The sequence below is a fragment of the Miniopterus schreibersii genome, assembly GCF_964146895.1.
Source record: "Miniopterus schreibersii genome assembly, chromosome: 19".
Lineage (NCBI taxonomy): Eukaryota > Metazoa > Chordata > Mammalia > Chiroptera > Miniopteridae > Miniopterus > Miniopterus schreibersii.
The window spans coordinates 9,462,225-9,481,276 of record NC_138119.1 but is presented as its reverse complement, the minus strand read 5'-3'; the positions used below and the strand labels follow the sequence as shown (position 1 = coordinate 9,481,276).

Sequence of the window (19,052 nt, the reverse complement as noted above, 5' to 3'; positions counted from 1 at the left end):
TTAGTATTTCGTTGTTTTTCGATTACAGTTACCATACAATATTATGTCAGTTTCAGGTGTACAACGTCATGATTGGGCATTTATATAAATTATGAAATGATCACCATGTCCAGTACTCGCCTGGCAGCAACCATACTTAGTTATTGCTGTATTATTGACTATATTCCCTATGCCGTACTTTACATCTCATGACTATTTTTTTAAAGTTTTGTTTTTTTATTGTTATTTTTTTAAAGAATCTTTGGCACATTGAGTTTTGTAACAGTAAATCCTAACTCTGCTACAGGGGGAAATTGAGTTTGAGAAAGATGGGAGAAAAACTAGAGTGCAAAGATGAAAAAAAAAAAATCAACTTGAAGGTCCAAGTGCTTTTATTTTACAGTTCCAAGTGTGCAAATAAACACATTCTGCACATTAACGAAATGATCAAACAAAAGGCACACAAATCGACATGCTCTTCAGTCTTTGCTTTCATAGGTCTTACCACCTGTGACGAGTAAGAACAGGATGTGAGACTCGATTTCCCCATTCTATCTCAAACTACGTAACACGTGCTACAGGTTTCTTCTGGGGACCTTTCCAGTTCAAGCTATTCGGTCCAATCAGTTAACCTGCGATTACAGCAGTTACTTCTGTATACCCACTGCTCTTCGCCCTTTGCTGAGCTGTTTGAAAAGACAACCGGGGGAGGGTTCAGTCAGTTTTGCTAAATGCACTAATCAAAAAGCCTTAATTGTGTGGCCACCAACATTCAAGCTTTTAGTCATAAAAACTCCCAGTAAGATGGTAAATTAAATTATGAGATGTTTTCGTATACAGGTATTATTAAATACTGTGTGTGCAGAAATAATTAACCATTTGTCTTAACTGATAAAAGTAGAGAACATAAAATTTAAGATCCTAAAAGGGATTTTGCAGAACTGAGACCAAAATGTTTTTTTCTGTACAACTAGATCCCTAAATGTACTAGAGAAAAAAATGGATAGAATTTTTTTGTACATAATCTTTCAAGAATGCATCTCATCCACACAGTTCAAACTATAGAATTCTCCCAATTCACCAAGGCTGGACAGTTTTTGAGGCTTCTGGGTACTTACCTTTGAATTCCACATCTACATGTCTGGGGTTCTTAACTGGGGGATCATGGGCCACTAGGCTGCAGCAGGCTTCATGGAGTTCTCGGGTCCCTGACACAGCACGTGACACTCAGTGCGCACGCACGCATGAACTTTTTTCTGAGTAAAGGCACATACCTTTCATCAGATTTTCAAAGGCTTTCCAAAAAGCTTAAGAACGTTAGACGTTTAATGAACAGATATATGTACAATTTGCCAAATACTGCTGTATCTGTAATATTTGCAAGATGTTTTAAATTTAATAAGCACCTTGGGAAGTTCAGTGTCATAACCAGGAAAGTTATTCATAGGAGCAGTTCTACGCCTTCACTTCCTAGTAATCCACACAATCCTCAGCCGACTGCGAGCCGACTGTCCCCAGTTCTCTGGAATGACTTCTGCCTGGACGATTAAGTTCCTACTTGCTAACTTCAATTACATTTTGGGGTATTTATTTGACCACTTGGTGGTATAGTATAATGAAGAAAGGCCGGACTCGAGCCAAACTGCTAAGTTCAAATCTCAGCCCTGTCACTTTCCAGCTCTGCAACATTGGACAAATTGCCTCTCTCTCCTCCGTAAAGTGTCTTCATTCATATTGTGTGAACAGTACTTAGTTCAAAATGTCAATGTGAGAATTAAATTGGCTCCCAACAAAGCATCATGTAAATATTAGTTACTATTTGGTACCTGGGATAACTCCTTTCTTGAAAATCACTTGAGGCCTGTCTCCTAGGTCTCATTCTACCTTTGACGGCGCCTGTTTCATCTTCCTGTTCTAGGCTTACCCCTCTCTAATTTATCTTTTACACCGTGGCCAGAATGACCCTTTGGAACTATAAACCTGATGCCATCTCCTGCCCTGATGTAGTGCAGCCTAAGCTCCGCGGCACGGCAGACGAGCCCCTTTGTGGCAGTGGCCGGTCTAGCTCTGCTTCCTTGTCTCCACTGCCTCCACTCGCCCTACCAGGTACACTGACCCAAACCAATTACGACCCCAAATGTGCCTTATTCTGTTACCTCCTGACTCTGTATAAGCCACTGTCTAGAATACCCCCCTCTCCTTTTCTCACCACGCTCCTTCCCCACGTGAACTAGTTCTTCTCAACGTGCTCCCAGTAGGCCGCACACGACTTACACACTCTATTCCAGATGCTGTGTGGTGGCCGACACATTTCACCCAGACACCTCCCCTTCCCACCACCTCCAGTATGGAAGTAGGGGCCGTACTGGGGCCGTCTTGTTCTCTTTCTACCATTGTAATCTTAAACCATTTTCTTATTCCTTTGTTCGTCACTCCGTGTTTTTTAATCAACCCACTGAGTTTAGGTAGAAATGTATCTAGAAGGTTATAGGTACATAAATAAACTAGATAAAAAAACTTCACACTGAAGGGAACATTCTAGAAGTATTTATTTCACTGTTGACCACTTGGTTACAGCGTGTGGCTCTCAATGACGAGCGGCCACTCCCCACTCCTACAGAAGCACCAAATGCTACGGTGCCACCACTGAGCTTTCAGCCTTTCAAGGGCTTTTGTTACCGATGTCATTCCCTAGGGACAACCCTTTCGGGACTTAAAAGCACTTAATCTCTATAAAAAGTAGCTTCATATTCCATGCACAAAATGCCAATTGGCAGGTTTAGGTCCAAAATGGAAAGAAAAAAAGTATTCTAGTTCTGTAAATTATCAGGAATAAAATAAGCATTTCCCTTTGCCTTGTTCTAAGGAAACAGAATTTCTCTTCTCTATCAGGAATCAGGACAGTAGCTCTGACGACCCCACAGAGTTATAAAATTGCTCACTGGTTAAAGTTCTTCTCAAAGATGTTAAGGAGTAAGAAGCTGGCTCATTTCCCTATACAACTTAAAGAAGTATTTGCAGTACTTGTAGGAGTTATAGGCTGTACGGCAGGCCCTTGTGACAATATTTAAAGGGCCCATTTTTCCCATTTAAAAAATTCACCTCAGAAGGTGAAAGAAAACCCCCGCATCCCTGAGCAAAGAGGGGGAATCACAGGCGTTTTCACTTGTCAACAGAAGCCGCCATGAACGGGCTGCCTGGCTCTGACCATTCTCGGAGGAATTAGGTAACCCGAAGTAGGTGTGAGGCGCCCTCCGAGACCTTCTCAGGTAAATGGACTCAGTAGTTGAGGAGTAACTCTGCAAAACCTGAAGCGTAAATAACTACGCAGCTGAACAGTCTCCATTCTGAAATTAGAGATTGTCCAGAGAGGATGCTTATGGGACACGAAACTACTGGGCACAGAAGAATTTTTAAAATGTCAGCAAACTGTGGCAAGAGGAAAAGAGAGTGGGGAAAACTCCAGTGGAGAAAGTGAGAAAGGGGCAGGACAAAACCATAGTTATGAGCTGGGACTTTCTTCTCGCTAAGTTGGGGGCCTCTGGCTATATGTATACTATCCTCACTCTTATATTAATATAAACCAGATGCTGAAAAATAAAATTAAAAATGCGTTAAACTAATTTAAGTCTTTTAAGGAACAAATGACAGAAAACATTTTAGCTGCTTAATCAAGGAGTGCTACAATAAAATTTCAAGGCATCTTAATATAATTCGTTTAACCCTAAAGCAAATGTGCAATAAGCAAAATATAAAAGGGAAATGACAAAGGTTAACTTCCTACAGGGGCCAACAGAAAAAACCTTTGCAGCACAGCAATTAACCTTCACATACTGGAGTCTTATTTAAAAGGCCATCGAAAACTCAGATCACTGAAAATCACAAATGTCACCAACAAAAGGAATGTTGCTTAGACAGTCACAAACTTCCCAAAGGGCTGCCTTCTCTGAAGGAATTTCAGGCTGTTGCTAGACAGGTTGGTTGCGTTAAGTCTCACTGATGGCTCCATTAGAGAATGAGAATGCCCCAGTCAGTGCTGTTTTAAAAATGTAAAACACTGGGAGGGGGAAAAAACAAAACAAAATAAAACAATCTACTGTTCCCTAACATATATGGCTTAGCACCCAGAGAAAGTCTCTGCCCCCAAGAGAGACTTTCTACACAGGGTTAAGCTTCATTAGAGGTGTAACCTTTCATTTTCAGGATTTGTCTTTTCTTGCAAGGTCCTTAAGAGGCAGAAGTTCCACTTGGATTCTAACATCTCTGTGAGCTCAGCTTCCTGAAAACACACACCTGCCGGGTTCTAGGTTATCCCTTGCCAGTGACGGGATCCACTACTTCACAGCCACCAGAATCGCACATACACTATTAACATGATGAAAAACACAGCTACTGCTGCAAGTTTGGCGTAAGTGGACCGCATGTTCAAGTACTTCGCATCCTGGCGGTATTTCTTGGACAGACTAGACAAGTTGTTAGCCTTTGAATCCAATGCTGTCAAAGAGGAAGAAAGGAAAACATTAGTCCATGGAAGTATTTTATCAAATGTATTAAGAAATAAAAATAACCAAAATGAGTGGCATGATACCAAACCACCACGAAGCTTAAATTATTATTTTTATTTTACGGGTAAGGTTGCATGTACTGGTTAACTCATGATCCTAAAGCACTGAGAAATCTACAGTGCATTTTAAAATTATCAGACCAAATTATGTTCAAATTCCTGAGGCTGCATAGTGAAATGGTTAGAAGAGCAGGCTCTGGCCTCCGACTCTGGTTCAAATTTCAGATGTACCAGCCATGTGACATTGGTCAACTCAGCCTCTCTAACCTAGTTTCACTATCCATGTAACAGGGACAACAGAAACTATGTCACAGGATTATAGGTACATGAGAATGCCTGTACAGTGAGCACAGTGCCTGCACCTGGTGAATATCTGATCAATGTCAGCTGCCATTAAGCATCTCCATAATCTCTCAGTGGTCTAAATCATACTCTCTCATATTTTGAAAAACAATAATCCATGTAAAATAAGACTCTGATAACCAGAGAATTTAATGAACCAGACACTGAGTATTAAGCTACATCTAAATGGTGACTGCTGCCAAATTTCTAAGATTCTCCACACAGTAGAGACTATGACAGTAAAGCTACCAGCAATTATATTTCAACAGACATAGGAAAGTTGTTTTGTAATTAAAATACAATAAAAGGTGCTAGAAAACCACCAATATCTAGTAAATTAAGCTTTTACAATATTTTTCAATATTTCTTTTCCCTACAAGGACATTTGTAATGTTGTTACCTTCTTATAATTTATTAACCAAGCACTTAGAGAAATAGCCAGATAGACACAAGCTAGACTGGACTAAAAGATAAGGCATATTTTAATAATAAAAACAAACTCTCAGTCTGACATAAATGAATTCTGATCAAACTTCTTACTTCTTTACATTTTGAAAACCTGTTTTGCAATCTGAATGTTTGTTCTGCCTTGGAGAATGTTCTTGGACTATCTGGAGTTGCCTAAGAGAGACTGGTTTTGATTGAGAAATGTGGCATTACTTAATAACACAGGCATGACACTACTTCTAAACTATCAACTCATCCTGTGAATAAGAAAAAAACTTAGTCATGTAAAAAGAAAAAGTTACAGGATGAGAAATAACCATGACAATGCTGAAAGGGATCTTTCTTGCCAGTCTATTAGTGTGTACAACCCACTGGACAGAGGTTTTTAACTACTGTGTTTATTGCTATATCCCCAGTAACCGGGACAGGGTCTGGAGTATAGTCAGTGTTCAATAAATAAATACTTGCTAAATGAATCTAAATCTGCTGAGAATAACTGGGCAGAGGAACAAGTATTAGGTCATAGGAAATAAGTAACAGTTAAGAGACTTCCTTTGCACCGGAGCATTTAGAAGCACGTGATATCATTAACACAAAGCCTGGAGAAGCCATTCAGCAAATGTGTGAAGGCACCCCGTGAAGTGCTAGAAGATACAATGATGGGCACAACGTGTCTTTTTAATCCCTGCATCTGTGGACTTTGCAGCCCAGCAAGGTGACACCTTCGAATGAAAAAACAAACCCCATGGCTTAAGAGAAACAGATATACTTAGGCAGTAAAAAAGGTAATAGCTTGATCTTTATGAAAGAAACAGTATGAACTATTCTTGGGTCTTTAATGCAAAGTAGATTAGCTGAACAACTTCAAAAATTAGAGAAGGCATAAAAGATGGATTCTTATTATGAAGAAGCTTAAAGAGAAAGAAAACACTTGAGGCAGGCTCAGCTTTCCACTGTCCTTCACATAGGCTCTGTTCAGAAATGCTGCTCCTTCCTCGTAACATACTGCCCTTGACTCCTTCCTGATGGGTCAGGTTTCAAGAAATCTTTCCTGCCCATTTCACATTTATCTTCTCCCTTCTATATCTTTAGAGCTCTCGTTGTCTGTATGTCTATTTAAAACCATCACACACTGAAAACGGACAACTCCGTGGGCCAGCACAAAAGCAGTGTGGCTTTTGGTAAGATACTCAGCTTTTCTGAGTCTCTGCTTCTTTACCTGTAAAACTGGTCTGATACCACCCACTTCACCTGGGATTACTCTATAAAGAATAAATAAAATATATGTAGTCCTCCTACCATATTGCCTAGCACAGTGTTCCATTGATGTTTGTTTCTTTACACCATCTACAAATTTCTCTGTGGCAACGTTTCTGACTTTCCCAATCAAATGAAGTTACTTCAGAGCATAAATGTACTTTCAGCTTTGTAGCAACCAGCAAAGCACTAGGAGAGACTTCTTTACATTTTTGATAAATATATATATTTTGAACTAAAAAAAATTTCTGTGCGGGTCGACTTTATCCCAGGTAGAAACTTAAGTCTGTTATGATAAAAATATACAAAGACTCACTGAAAATTTGATTTTTAAAGAGTGTGAGGCTATATGCTGGGCCATCTGCTTACTACTAACATAAAGGTTAAAATTTGCAATATATAATAAAAGATTTTATTCATACATATGTTGCAAGGTTAAATTCAAGAAATATTCATTAAGACTTCTACTTGTGATCATTACTATGAGAGACATAAAAGAAATATATGAAATACACATAAAACATAAGCACTACCTTTAAAGAGTACATGCCCATTTAGGTAACATTTAAACAAGTAACATTTAAACATTAAATATAAATATATATTTATTACTAATAAATATCTAAATATATTAAATATAAACATTTATTAATATTAAATATATATATTTCAGGTAAATAAGTACATACACATTATATACACAAACACCCCTCTAATGTGCTAAAAGAAACCGTATGTAGCTAAGCGCTTTAAAAAGTTGAACGTGGGCTGTAAGTCAGAAAAGGCTCCTTCACAAAGGTAGTTCTCACTTAGATTTAAAGAACCGGTGCAGGATGACCTGAGTCAGAACATTTGCCAACTAGGGAGGAGGAGAGGAGTTTGTAATCTCCTTACCTCCCACTATAGGGAACACAGCACTCTGCACATTACAAGTACTCCATAAGAATGACGTAATGAATGAAAAGTAAGTTGAGACCACACTAGATCTTATCTTGCAGCCAGAGGTCTTCAAGTTTTTCAGCAGAGGATTTTACAACATTTGATCTGGCAGCAGTAAAGTCTCCCCAAGTGGCTACTCAGGAAACCACAGCAATTGACAATTTCCTCTCATTCTTTTTTTCATTTCCCTTAACTTATGTGTTTCTGCAAATACTTACTTTTTTAAATCTTGGAAACAGTAATTGCTTCTGATATGGAATGAGACCCTTACACTGTGCCAACTCAACAAATCTAATCATGCTAGGAAAAAACATCATATTGGAAGCTTTATAATGTAATCTATTTGCGAGATGAAGTCTTAACTGTGCTGGAGAGAATCTGACAGCATATGGAATGAGAACCGCCCCTTCATAAGACCCGTATTGCCTTTAGCTGCTACCTGAAAGTGCTTCTCCTCGCTGTAACACTTCTTCGATATTGGCCACCATGAGCCTCTGCACATCTTGCAACTCAGTGTTGATGGAGCCGAGGTTTCTCCGAGCACGGCTGTCAGTGTAGAGCTTCTTGGTTTTCTGAATGTAGGTCTCTAGAATGATGAAGAAAAATGACATTAACGACTTCTCTCATGTCCATCGAAGTACTGAGGTAGGGAACAGGGACCTCTGAGTGTAGTCTGGGACTGCAGCTATCCACGGTTAACCAAGCTACTGAGTATGAAAATGTGAGTTCTGACTTCTTCGCTTGTAAAATGTAAACATATGAGATTACCATTCAGGAAAACGTGTCCTTTGCACACCTTCGAATTAGAAATATCTGCTCTCAGGATCCTAGAGAAACTAAAACTCACTATAGTATGCCTTTCCTGAAGGCAGAACATTTCAAACTATTCTGAGGACCCTTAGGGTTTCATTGGTTAACTAGACACATTCTCTAAAAAGATTCTGGCAACAATCTAACATTTCTACAGCCTAACATGGCAAAAGAATCACTCTATGATTAAAAAGTTGAAAAAACTCGACTTAAAGTATTTTCTTTAACATACATTCCCAATTTCACTCTGTTCGTAAACTTCAGGTAAAGCAAACGTGTTAGGGAGTTTCCCAAATAACCACTATAAAGCTGCAGTTTCATTCGTGTTTAGGCCATGTCTATATTTCTCAGAACTATAAGAAGAATGACTTATTATTAAAGATATATTCTCAACACTTGGCAAAAATCTTAAGCTATGTGTGCTGGATACCTTTCATTTGCCTTTCAATCTCTCTCCACCCTTCTGCACCCTGCTTTTGCCTTGGGAAGCTGACCTACCAGGACTCCATCAATGGACTCCTTACCCCATAGCTTCCAGTTAGGTTCAGCAAAGGGGGAGCCCCAAGACTAGGAAAGAAGAGCAAACAGTGACATCAGGGTATTTACTCCTCTAGCTCCTCCCTGAGAAGTATCCTTGGGCAGGCAGTGTCCCTCCATCAAGTTACAGCTCAAGTTGGCCTTCTCTATAAATTTCCTCCTTCCCCAGTCTGGAAACTGCTCTTTTCTCTCATTCCATCAGGCCTAGGGATGGTAACAATTACTGTGTTACAGGGCCCAGTACCTTGCAGTTCATCATAACCCGTTCATATCTTTGTAGATAGTCCTTTGACCTAATATGAGTGTACCAACTATTTCCTGTGTGACCTTGACAACAGCAGTCTTATTTTTTCTTGGGTTTACTGGGCTGCTACTGTCTACAAAAGTAAAATTTGAAAAACCAGACATTAAAAAAATTACTGCTTGGAGAGTGGGAGTTATAAAACATTGGAATATCTTGCTAAATTTATTTATTTCTAAAAAGCAAGATGACCTTATTATCTAGAAAATTCAGAGATAGTAAAAACCAAAATTTTTAAAATTATTATTATTTTAAAATTTATCTTTATTGTTGAAAGTATTACAAATGTCCCCTTTTTCCCCCTATTAATCCCCCTCACCCTGGACCCCCGCCCAGGTCTTCACCCCACCATTGTCTGTGTCCATGGGTCATGCATATATGCATATAAATTCTTAAGTGAATCTCCCCACCCACCCACCCCCACCTTCCCTCTGAGATTCATCTGTTCCATGGATCTATTTTGTTCATCGGTTTATTTTGTTCATTAGATTCCACATATGAGTAAGATCATGTGACACTTATCTTTCTCTGATTGGCTTATTTTGCTTAGCATTACTCTCCAGGTCCCACCACGCTGTCTCAATGGGTTAGGAATCCTTCGTTTTTACAGTTGAATAGTATTCCATTGTGTAAATGTCCAAGAAGATGCTTGATATGATTTCCATCTTCCTGAACTTATACAGACTTATTTTGTGTTCTCACACGTGGTCTATCATTGAGAAAGCCCACGTGCACTTGAGGACAATGCCTAACTGCAGCTTTGGAGTGGAATGTTCTGTAAATGTCAATTAAATGCATCTGATCTAGTGTGCCATTTGCAGTCACTGTTTCCTTGTCGATTTTTTGTCTGGGAGATCTATCCAGTAGTCAGTGGGGTGTTAAAATCCCCTACTGTGACTGTATTGCTGTCAGTCTCTCCTTTAAAGTCCTCCCGAAGTTGTTTTTCCCCAGCCTGTGTGAGTCTTTGTTCTGAGGTGGGTCTCTTGTAGACAGCACATATTTGGGTCTTGTTTTCTTATCCATTCAGCTACCCTATAACTTTTGATTGAGACATTTAACCCATTTATATTTAAGGTTATTCCAATTTCTTTAACTAAAAATGTCAGTGGTGTAGTCTGACCATACTTGTTTTCATTTCCTCTACTTGCTGAACTTGGGACATTTCCTTTAATCTCTTGCTACTTTAACAAGTCTGAGCAGTGATGAGTCTACGATTCTTACACAAATATCACCACTCATCTCACTACTTCCTCGTGTAGTAAATGTTATCCCCCAATGCCATCTATCTTCTAGGACTTTTCTTTAAAATTAGAGAATCTTATTTTTCTAAAAGAAACAAAACACCATTCTTTCTGATTTCCAAATTCTGACCTCCATAAAATGAGCCTTACTGTGAGTGTATGTGTCTGTGGGTTTGGGAACAGAACTCAACTGTTATATAGCAATTGAGTAGATCGTTAGGCACAGTTCTTGACCTTAATGAGGAATCAGACCAAATAACCGAAAAGGGGAAAGGGCAACAAGTTCTATGGGAAAATGATTAAAAGACTAGAGAAAATTACTTATAAGAAGGAAGCCCCATTCATTTACAAGGACAAAAGGAGGTGGAATACAAGAGGCAGAATCTGAAACTTCAGTAAGTGAACATCAGTACAATTCTGTGGAGACTGTATCAGCGTCACAAATAGCTTTTCCACATTCTTTGCTCCCTTGATAAAGAGATGAGGGGCAAAACTTACCAAACTCAATAAAGCAATAGGGTCTAGACACAGTGGGCACCTTCTTTCCGTACTGTTCATCGAACTCGGAGTGCAAATCTTCCAGGTAGGCAAAAGCCAACTTCTTAGGGAAGGTAGCTTCACACAAAACCAAGTAACACACCCCTTGCTCAATAATGTAGCTGGAGGGACAAAAAGCAAGAAAAACGTTGTTTGTAGAGTAACAATACCTCCAACAATTTGAAGCAGACTCTCAGCAAACTTTTAAAAAATAGCCTAACCTAAGCCCTTGGAGGCTACTAAATCAGAAAGCCAATTTCAAACCATAAATCTCTGGAATCGGAAAGCAAATATCTTTTTATTATTAGAAGTATATTCCAAAAGGAGTACTTAGGCATGTTTATCATAACTGTCTATTCACTAGATAATTCTTAAACTAAAATATCCTAACACCTAAGGCTTTTTCTTGAAAACTTGGAGTTGTGACTCCATCCATCCACCCTTTGATTATGTATGGTAAACTAATATACACAGTTTTAAACTCCTTCCAGCTGTAAGAAAAACAGTGAAACTGAAAAATGTCACAGATACTTAAAAGTTGGAATTTAATGCCACAACATTACTGGATACAGAAAATAATGACCTCAGGACTAATAATATTCCCTTATATCTGGGGTAGGTGAACTCTGTATGAAACTCTGTAAACTGGAAACTGAACAATAACAGAACTGACTTCCTCTGTGAGAGTGAGCTTCCCAGCATTCTGGAAGGGGCTATATGATTGAGACAGGCTAGTAAGGCAGGACAAGCGAAATAGGGAAACTGAGACAGGTAAGTTACACAAGCAGTTTACAGCCATCTAGTTAATCGCACAATCCTATCTTCCCTAACCAAGGCTACTTAAGAGTAAATGGTTTGCACTTCTCCTCCCCAACCAGAGGGTAAACAGCTTAAATCACCCTACTTAGGGAGACAGAGAGGAGAAATCCAATTAATGCCATCTGTCCTTAGCACACCCCAGGACTGATGAAGTTAAGAGAATAAATATCACTTTGGCACATTAGCATAAAACTGATGAATATTCTATTGAGATCCTCCCCTAAACTCTCAGCCTTAAAACATTCAAAACGGAAGTCCCAGGGCACGTTCTCTCTCCTAGGAGCACACCTTCCCCTTCCCCTTTCCCATCTTCCTCCCCCACAGGGACACATCTCCAAAACTCTAAGGGACCCCATGAGGCTTGCAACGGGGGAGCAATGGGCAGTAGCAGCTCTTCAATGCGAACCCCCTGACCCTGTCCCCAAGGCCCCCTTTCCCTGACTTTTTAGTGAGCCAAAGCAGCCCAGCCTAGGCTCATTTCCCCATCTAGTCCCTCTCCTGTTGCTTCTTCTACCCTAGGCCCTTCCTTGTTTCACTGTCCCCAGCTTTAATAAAGTCCTCTGAAAATCACCTGGATTTGTGTTGTGAAATCTTTCCAGCACGAAGTCACGAACCCACACATCACTGGCTGGCCCTAGGCAGACCCACTCAGGGCCAGGTTCCCTTCCTGGTAACATGAGTACATGTCTGAGATATTCTTGCAGTGGCTTTTCAAATGCCTGTTTAGCATCGTACTCTTTATTTCAGCAAAAATTACATTCAGAAGACCAATGTGTAAAAAAATAAAATAAATTCTTTAAGTAGGTGTCTAAGGGCCCAAATCATTACTCACAACCCCCTTGTTTTTGGTGTAGGTTTTTTTTTCCTTTTAAGTTAAATACAGAAGGTTGCTCCCAGGTCTATATTACTTTGGTATCTGAGTTCCTAAAATAGCAAGTTTATTCAGCTAATCCTTTTTTTCCCCTCTTATCTTCTTGTCCTCTCTTTTCTTTAATCCTTCCTGTTTTATCACCTTCAAACTTGAAGTGTGTTAAATATTTAATACCAATTTATCTGTAGATAATTTGAAATCCAACGAAGTACCGTTGATCCCTCTCTGAGCCACATGCATTATCTATAACCACTGACTGAGATGCTCCTAAAGTATCTTTTATCATTCTCTTTTCTCCTAAGTAGTAACACTGACTATTCTCCATGTGCCAGGCAAGACATTAAGAGATGTGCATGGATTCCCTTCAGGTGTGATCATAACTGTGATCACTTTCCCTACTTCGTAGAGGAAACTGAGGCCTACAGAAGTGCATGGGAATTGTTCAAGGTTATGCTGCTAGTAAATGTTTGAGCAGGGTACTCGCCTGAGTATGTCTGGCTCTACGAAGCTCCTAAAGCAAAAGCTATCTATTACTGCACGACAGGAACAGCAGTCCCTAGACACAGGACAGCAGGTTACACTACTGTGTGCAAGCTGATAGACAAACCAAGATTTCAGTTTTGCAGAACTGGAGCGAGGGAGTTGCTTCCATGAAGAGACTATACTTTTACTGTTGTCTTTAATTTTAAAAAATTGTTACCATTCTCATTAGGTGTTACTTACCTTTACTGTGTTTCATACTTAAATGATAAAAAAGAAATCAGGATTATACTCACTGAAAACTCATGGTGTCAGCTTCCAAGGTACATCTGGTAGGGGACTGTTCATTCAACTTTCGAAAGAGCTGCTTAGCCTGACTCTGGTATTTTTGAAGGTCCCGGAAAGCCTGAAAGGAGACACCTTCCTTTAAGGACCTTCCACACACACACTAAATACTCTAGGAATTGGCGAGAGGCATCAGATTATGAGGACCCTATGGGAATAAGGTCCTTCATTTATAGATTAGTGAGATTCATTTTAACAGACAAACAGGCCCAGTTTTAGAGCAAAAAGGAAGGTTAGACTCCTAGTTTTCAAGAAAATCAGTTAGTTATTTGCTAAGAAGGAAAGAGCAGTGTCATCAAATGGAGGAAATTCGTACCTCACTAACCTACTAGATTCAGAAGGAAAAGGAATCCCTGACACACAAGAAGCAAATACACATTATTTATTCGCCACATACAGGGGGAGGGGCCTTTTGCCATGGGACAGGAAGGAATTATTTTGGTTTGAATGACAGAATACAGTCTTTCCTTGAGAGATGTTTAATAAATACATGTTTAAACAGGAAAGTGTTTATACAAGGTTTGCCCCAGGTCTGGATCTGAGCTCTAGTACTGAGAAAGTACAAAGTGAAATCTTAAAATTCTACATAGTAAACTGCTGAGTTAAAAGTAAAAACAAGGAAGCAATAAAAAATTGTTTAAGTGGCAGATAAGCAATGTACAAGTAAGCATAGCTATATTTAAAATGGTGAATTGAAAATCAAAATCAAAACCACAGTGAGGTACCAGCTCACGCCTGTCAGAATGGCTAAGATAAAAAAGACAAGCAATAACAAGTGTTGGCAAGAGTATGGAGAAAAGGGAGCCCTCGTTCACTATTGGTGGGAATGTAAATTGGTGCAGCCACTATGAAAACAGTACTGAGGGGCCTCAAAGAGTTAAAAATAGAACTACCATATGATCTAGCAATTCCACTTCTGGGTAGTTAGTCAAAGAAAATGAAAACAGGAATTTGAAAAGATAAATGCACCCCTAATACTCACTGCAGCATTATTTACAACAGCCATGATATGGAAACAACCTGAGTCCATCAGTGGAGGCAGGATAAAGAAGACAATGGAGTACTACTCAGCCACTAAGAAAATGCAACAAAGAATTATCCACCCTAAAATGTCAACAGTGCCAAAGTTAAGAAACCCTGATAAAAAATTCCATTGTGCACGGCCAGAATGGCTCAGTTGGTTGAGTGTCATCCGGTGCACTGAAGGGTTGCTGGTTCAGTTCCTGGTCAAGGCACATACCTGGGTTACGGTTCAATCCCCAGTCAGGGCATGTAGGGAAGGCAACCAATGGATGTTTCTCTCTCATATCAATGTTTCTCTCTCACCGATGTTTCTCTCTCTCCCTCTCTCTAAGCATGTCCTCTGGTGAGAATTAAAAAAGGAAAAAAAATTCCATTGTGCTACTTAAAAGCTGTGGGACTTTACTCAAGAGACCTGTCCTCTCTAAGCTTCAGAGCTTCCGTATCTATAAATGGGGATAACAGTACCTATTGGTATGAAAACTGAATGGTATCATGCACTTAATGGGCTTAGCACAGTACACGGTATGTACTAAGCATTCTCTAAACCTCCTGTATACTACTGTAAAGTAAAAATTAGTCTACAATTGATATTTTTGCAGATAATAAGTTTAAGACTTTATCACTCAAAGTCAACATTTCTAAAGGAAATCACTATGGGATTACAATCACAAAAAACATTTTTGTGTCAAGTTTCTTTCCTTGTCAACAAAGAAACCCATCTTGGTAGATGTCTACTTTGGAATTAAGTTAAGAAACACACAATAATATGTCAATTTTTCAAAAAAGTATCAAGGTAGAGATAAAGGCCTACTAATATTAAGTTGACTTCAAATCCATTTTGTATTCTTTGCCCACACTGAAACTTAATGCAACAGTTGGAAAACTGACCAGATTTCCTCCACTTTGGGAAATCTATTTCTGAGTCAAATGACATATACTTTAACGGGTATTTCCCCATATCATCCTGCTTGTCCAATCATGCTCCATTTTAAACTTTTACTTCTTTTGCAGAGTGGTCCTAGAAAATATTAAATTGGGAAAGAGAAAAATATTTCACAATTTAAAATGGAGGGCATGCTCCATTTTTTCACATTTTATAATAATGTTTAAACTTTGTTTTGTTGAATAGAAAACACTTCTCTTGGCATGACCTGCAACTTTAAAGTCTGTATCACTATTCTTCTAAAAGTGAAAGTAAACATATTTCTATATCAAACCCACAAAGGCATATAACCAAAGAGAAGCCTTCCTTATTTCTAGACAATACTGTCAATTTAGATGTCATTTCTTCTGGGAAGTTTCCTGATCTCCCCAAATCAACTTAGATACAGTACCTTTTCCATGTTCCACCACAGAAACTTCTTCCTCTTCCAGAGCAGTTACACTACATTTTAACTGTTTGTTAGTTGTCTGGCTTTTCCACTAAATTCTATGCTCCATAAAAATAGGGACTAGGGACTATGTCCCCTGATCCCCTGTATTAGCACCATGCTTGGCACATTTGATGTGCTTAATAAGTGTGTTTTTCCCCCCCATGAATATATGAATGAAAATTCCAAGGAAAGACATGTGCAAAATAATATTTTCTACAACTCATCTTATTTTTAGGCCTTGAGGGTTTTTTTCCAAAAAGACTTAGGTTACATGAGAAAGTAATATAAAATCAATTACTTTTAAATACGATATAAAAAGTTCATTCTCAGCCTCCCTTCTTCAGGGACCTCCCAACCTTGCTCCAGAGACTCGTTTCACACCAGAAATTTCCCTTGTGAGTCTATGGCACAAAGGAACTCTCTTTCAAGATGTGTGGGGCTGTTGTGTCTTAACCAACCCAATACATTTCTGAGCACCTACTAGCATAAAGCTGCTGTTGTAAAAGCTATGCTAAACACAATTTGACTAAGATCTGTCGCTTGCCTGCTAGGAAACTCTATTAAAAGGCAAAGAAAAATAGTTAAGATGAAGGTATAAAGCCCAACAGGAATATAACACAGGGGTTATAATTCCAACTGTAAGATTTATTGTAGGAATTGGGCATAACCTTGAATGAAGGTACTGTACTGAACTTCAAACAGGTGCCTATATGTGGCAATACTACCTCACCCACTTTGAAAAGATATCAGCAAGCTAGGTCAAGGATCAGGTGCTAGAGCTGAAGGATACAGGAGCTGATTTAACCCGGGGCCTGTCAGTCAACCTTCCTGGCAGCAAAAATTTAGAAATCCTGAATTTTAACAAAGTCCCTAACAAGTTACAGAACCCTGGGTGTTCACCATCAGCCGAACCTGATCCATTCTCCAGAGCGTTTTGTTCGTTCAAGAGAAACATGTAACACAAAAATCTACCTGCGCCTCCAGGACAGATTTCTTCTAACAGGTAGTCTCTCCAAAGTCAGCAGATAAAAGAGCAGTTGAGAGAGGACGGGAGTGTCTGGGAAACGGCCAGGGTCTCCCGAGTCCTAAGTAGGAATCGGGCGCTGAGAGCACAGCGCTCGGGCAGGGGCTGGGGGTCGCGGGGACCCGGTCACTCACCTGTTCGTCCTCCTGTATCGAGGCGGCCAGCGGGAGCCCGTCCGCCACTCGGGCGATCATCGTGAGTAACAACATCTTCACGGGTTACGGGGACCCAAGACCGGGCCGCAGGGCTGCTGGCGTCTCTCGATTTCCGCCGCCGCTCCAACAGTTAGGTCTCTACCTTAGTTCCCGGAGATCCAGCTGCTGGCGTCTCCGCTTCCTGCTGAGGTGGCCGGAAACAAGCCCCAGAGCTTCCACTACCGGTCCCCAGAATCGGCTTCCCACCGAGAAGCACAACTCCCGGAACATTAGTTCCGCCTTCTCTCCTTCCACCTTCAGGGACTTCCAAGGCCCCACTCGCTGTTCTGGGTTTCAAGCTTCCAATAAGCCCCGCGGGCGTGGCACACAAACTGAAACAGAATTTTCTAGTTCCTGAGGCTTGAAGTTTGGGGAGAGGGCTGGGAAGGAAGGTGGGCGTTAATGGGTACTTAGGGGGAGGGTGTGTAAAATCAAACAAAATCAGGCTACATATTTTCACATTTAATTTTTCTATTTTCTATATTATGTATTCTATACATGGTATTTTATATGTTCATATATTTCTGGGAGAGATTTTGGTCTTTTTTTTTTTTTTTTGGCTTGTTTATGCTGTACCACCAGCTCCTTGAACAGGAATAACAGCTCTGTGGCCCTTATCTACCCCCCAGACCAAACACTGTCGCTTAAGAGGGAAAGTCTGTAAATAAGTAGTGGCTCCTGTTCGAATTTCACTATTGCTTTAAGCGTTTCTCAGCAGGAGGTGATGATGCGCTTAGCAGACAAAAACAGACAGGCACTATATCTGGACTGAGAGCAAGCTATATGCACGACTACGGCGGAACCTGTTATTAAAAAATTGAACCGCTTCCTTACAAATTAGTAAATAAACAGCTGTTGCCTTAAAAACCCCTCTACAGCCCCCCACCTTCGGCTCTGCCTCCGCAGGTCACCCAGGTGAGGTTCTGATTGGTCAGTGTTTGTGCCAGTCAGCTGTAAAAGCTCCGCCCCCAGGCGGCCATTGGCTTACCTGCAGAGCGGCCCGCCTTCACGTTGGCGCGCGTCCCGAGGTCGCGCCCCGAGTCCGCCGCGCGCTGCAGCCGAGTCCCCGCGGAGAAGCGGCGCCTCGCGTGGACCGGTGACGCGGCCTGTGCCGGTGGCGATTCTGACCTGTCATCCCTGACTAAGCCTTCCCACAGCGCGAGCTCCGCGCAGGCAGGTGTTTGTCGCGTTCGTTCTCGAGCTCGCTCGCTGACCTTCCCTGCGCCTGTGCGCGTGGGCCGTCGGGCGACGACGTGAAACGTGTAGATCTGGGGAGGAAGGCGGGTTAAAGCACCGAGCGCGTATTGTAAGTAACGTGAAAGCCCCTGGTTAAAGGAATGGCCCCCTTAGATGGCCTGCTTCAAAGATCGAGCCCGCCTTCTAGAAGCCACCTCGCGAGCCTGCGCCTTCACGGTGTGTGTGTCTCCCGCGGTGTCGGGAAGGCCAGGCCCGCCTTGGCGTTTGGGACCCCGGGCGTGGGGAGGGGGGGTATTGAGAAGGAGAGTTGGGGTGGTTTTGATAGCATCTAAATATGTTGCTGAAGTTTCAAGTAATTTCTTAACAGGTTTCTTTCTTCCCCTACGAGCCCCTATTCTTTTAAGAGCAGAAAAAGTAGTCATTTGTGATTCCCCAGAGCCTAGTATCTTGTACCCGGGACTTAGCAAATGCTCAATTAATGTTTATTGAATAAAATGACTGAATGAATGGCATGGTCATGGATTGAGAGAATTCGTCATTGGTTGCATACAGCACAATTCACAGTGGTACTGTACTAAGTAAAGACATATCCATAACCATTTCCTTCGTGATTGGAGGAATCCACATAGTTTAAATGGCCGTATTACCCAAAGCAGTATACAGGTTTAATGCAACTCCCATCAAAATGCCAATGTCTTTTTTTAAAGAAATAAAACAAAAAATCATCAGATTTGTATGGGACCACAAAAGACCCGGGATAGCCAAAGCAATC

The 19,052-nt window shown here is 40.7% G+C and overlaps 2 protein-coding genes across 3 annotated transcripts in view; one reads left to right on the top strand and one right to left on the bottom strand.

The window, feature by feature from the left end:
- PDE4DIP (phosphodiesterase 4D interacting protein) overlaps positions 1-19,052 on the top strand; it is a 190,042-nt gene that overhangs the window by 37,965 nt on the left and 133,025 nt on the right. The window lies entirely within an intron of this gene.
- On the bottom strand, positions 354-18,318 carry SEC22B (SEC22 homolog B, vesicle trafficking protein). Of its 2 annotated transcripts, none has more exons than XM_081120354.1 (6): positions 18,072-18,318; positions 17,024-17,463; positions 13,421-13,530; positions 10,916-11,076; positions 7,968-8,114; positions 354-4,473 (listed from the first exon to the last, which is right to left on the bottom strand). In XM_081120354.1, the coding sequence occupies exons 2-6, from the start codon at positions 17,096-17,098 to the stop codon at positions 4,319-4,321; spliced, it is 648 nt and encodes a 215-aa protein (XP_080976480.1). In that variant the 5' UTR covers positions 17,099-17,463; positions 18,072-18,318; the 3' UTR covers positions 354-4,318. The 2 variants fall into 2 exon arrangements, with proteins under 2 accessions (XP_080976480.1, XP_080976479.1); XM_081120353.1 differs by having other exon boundaries at positions 17,024-17,415; positions 18,072-18,314.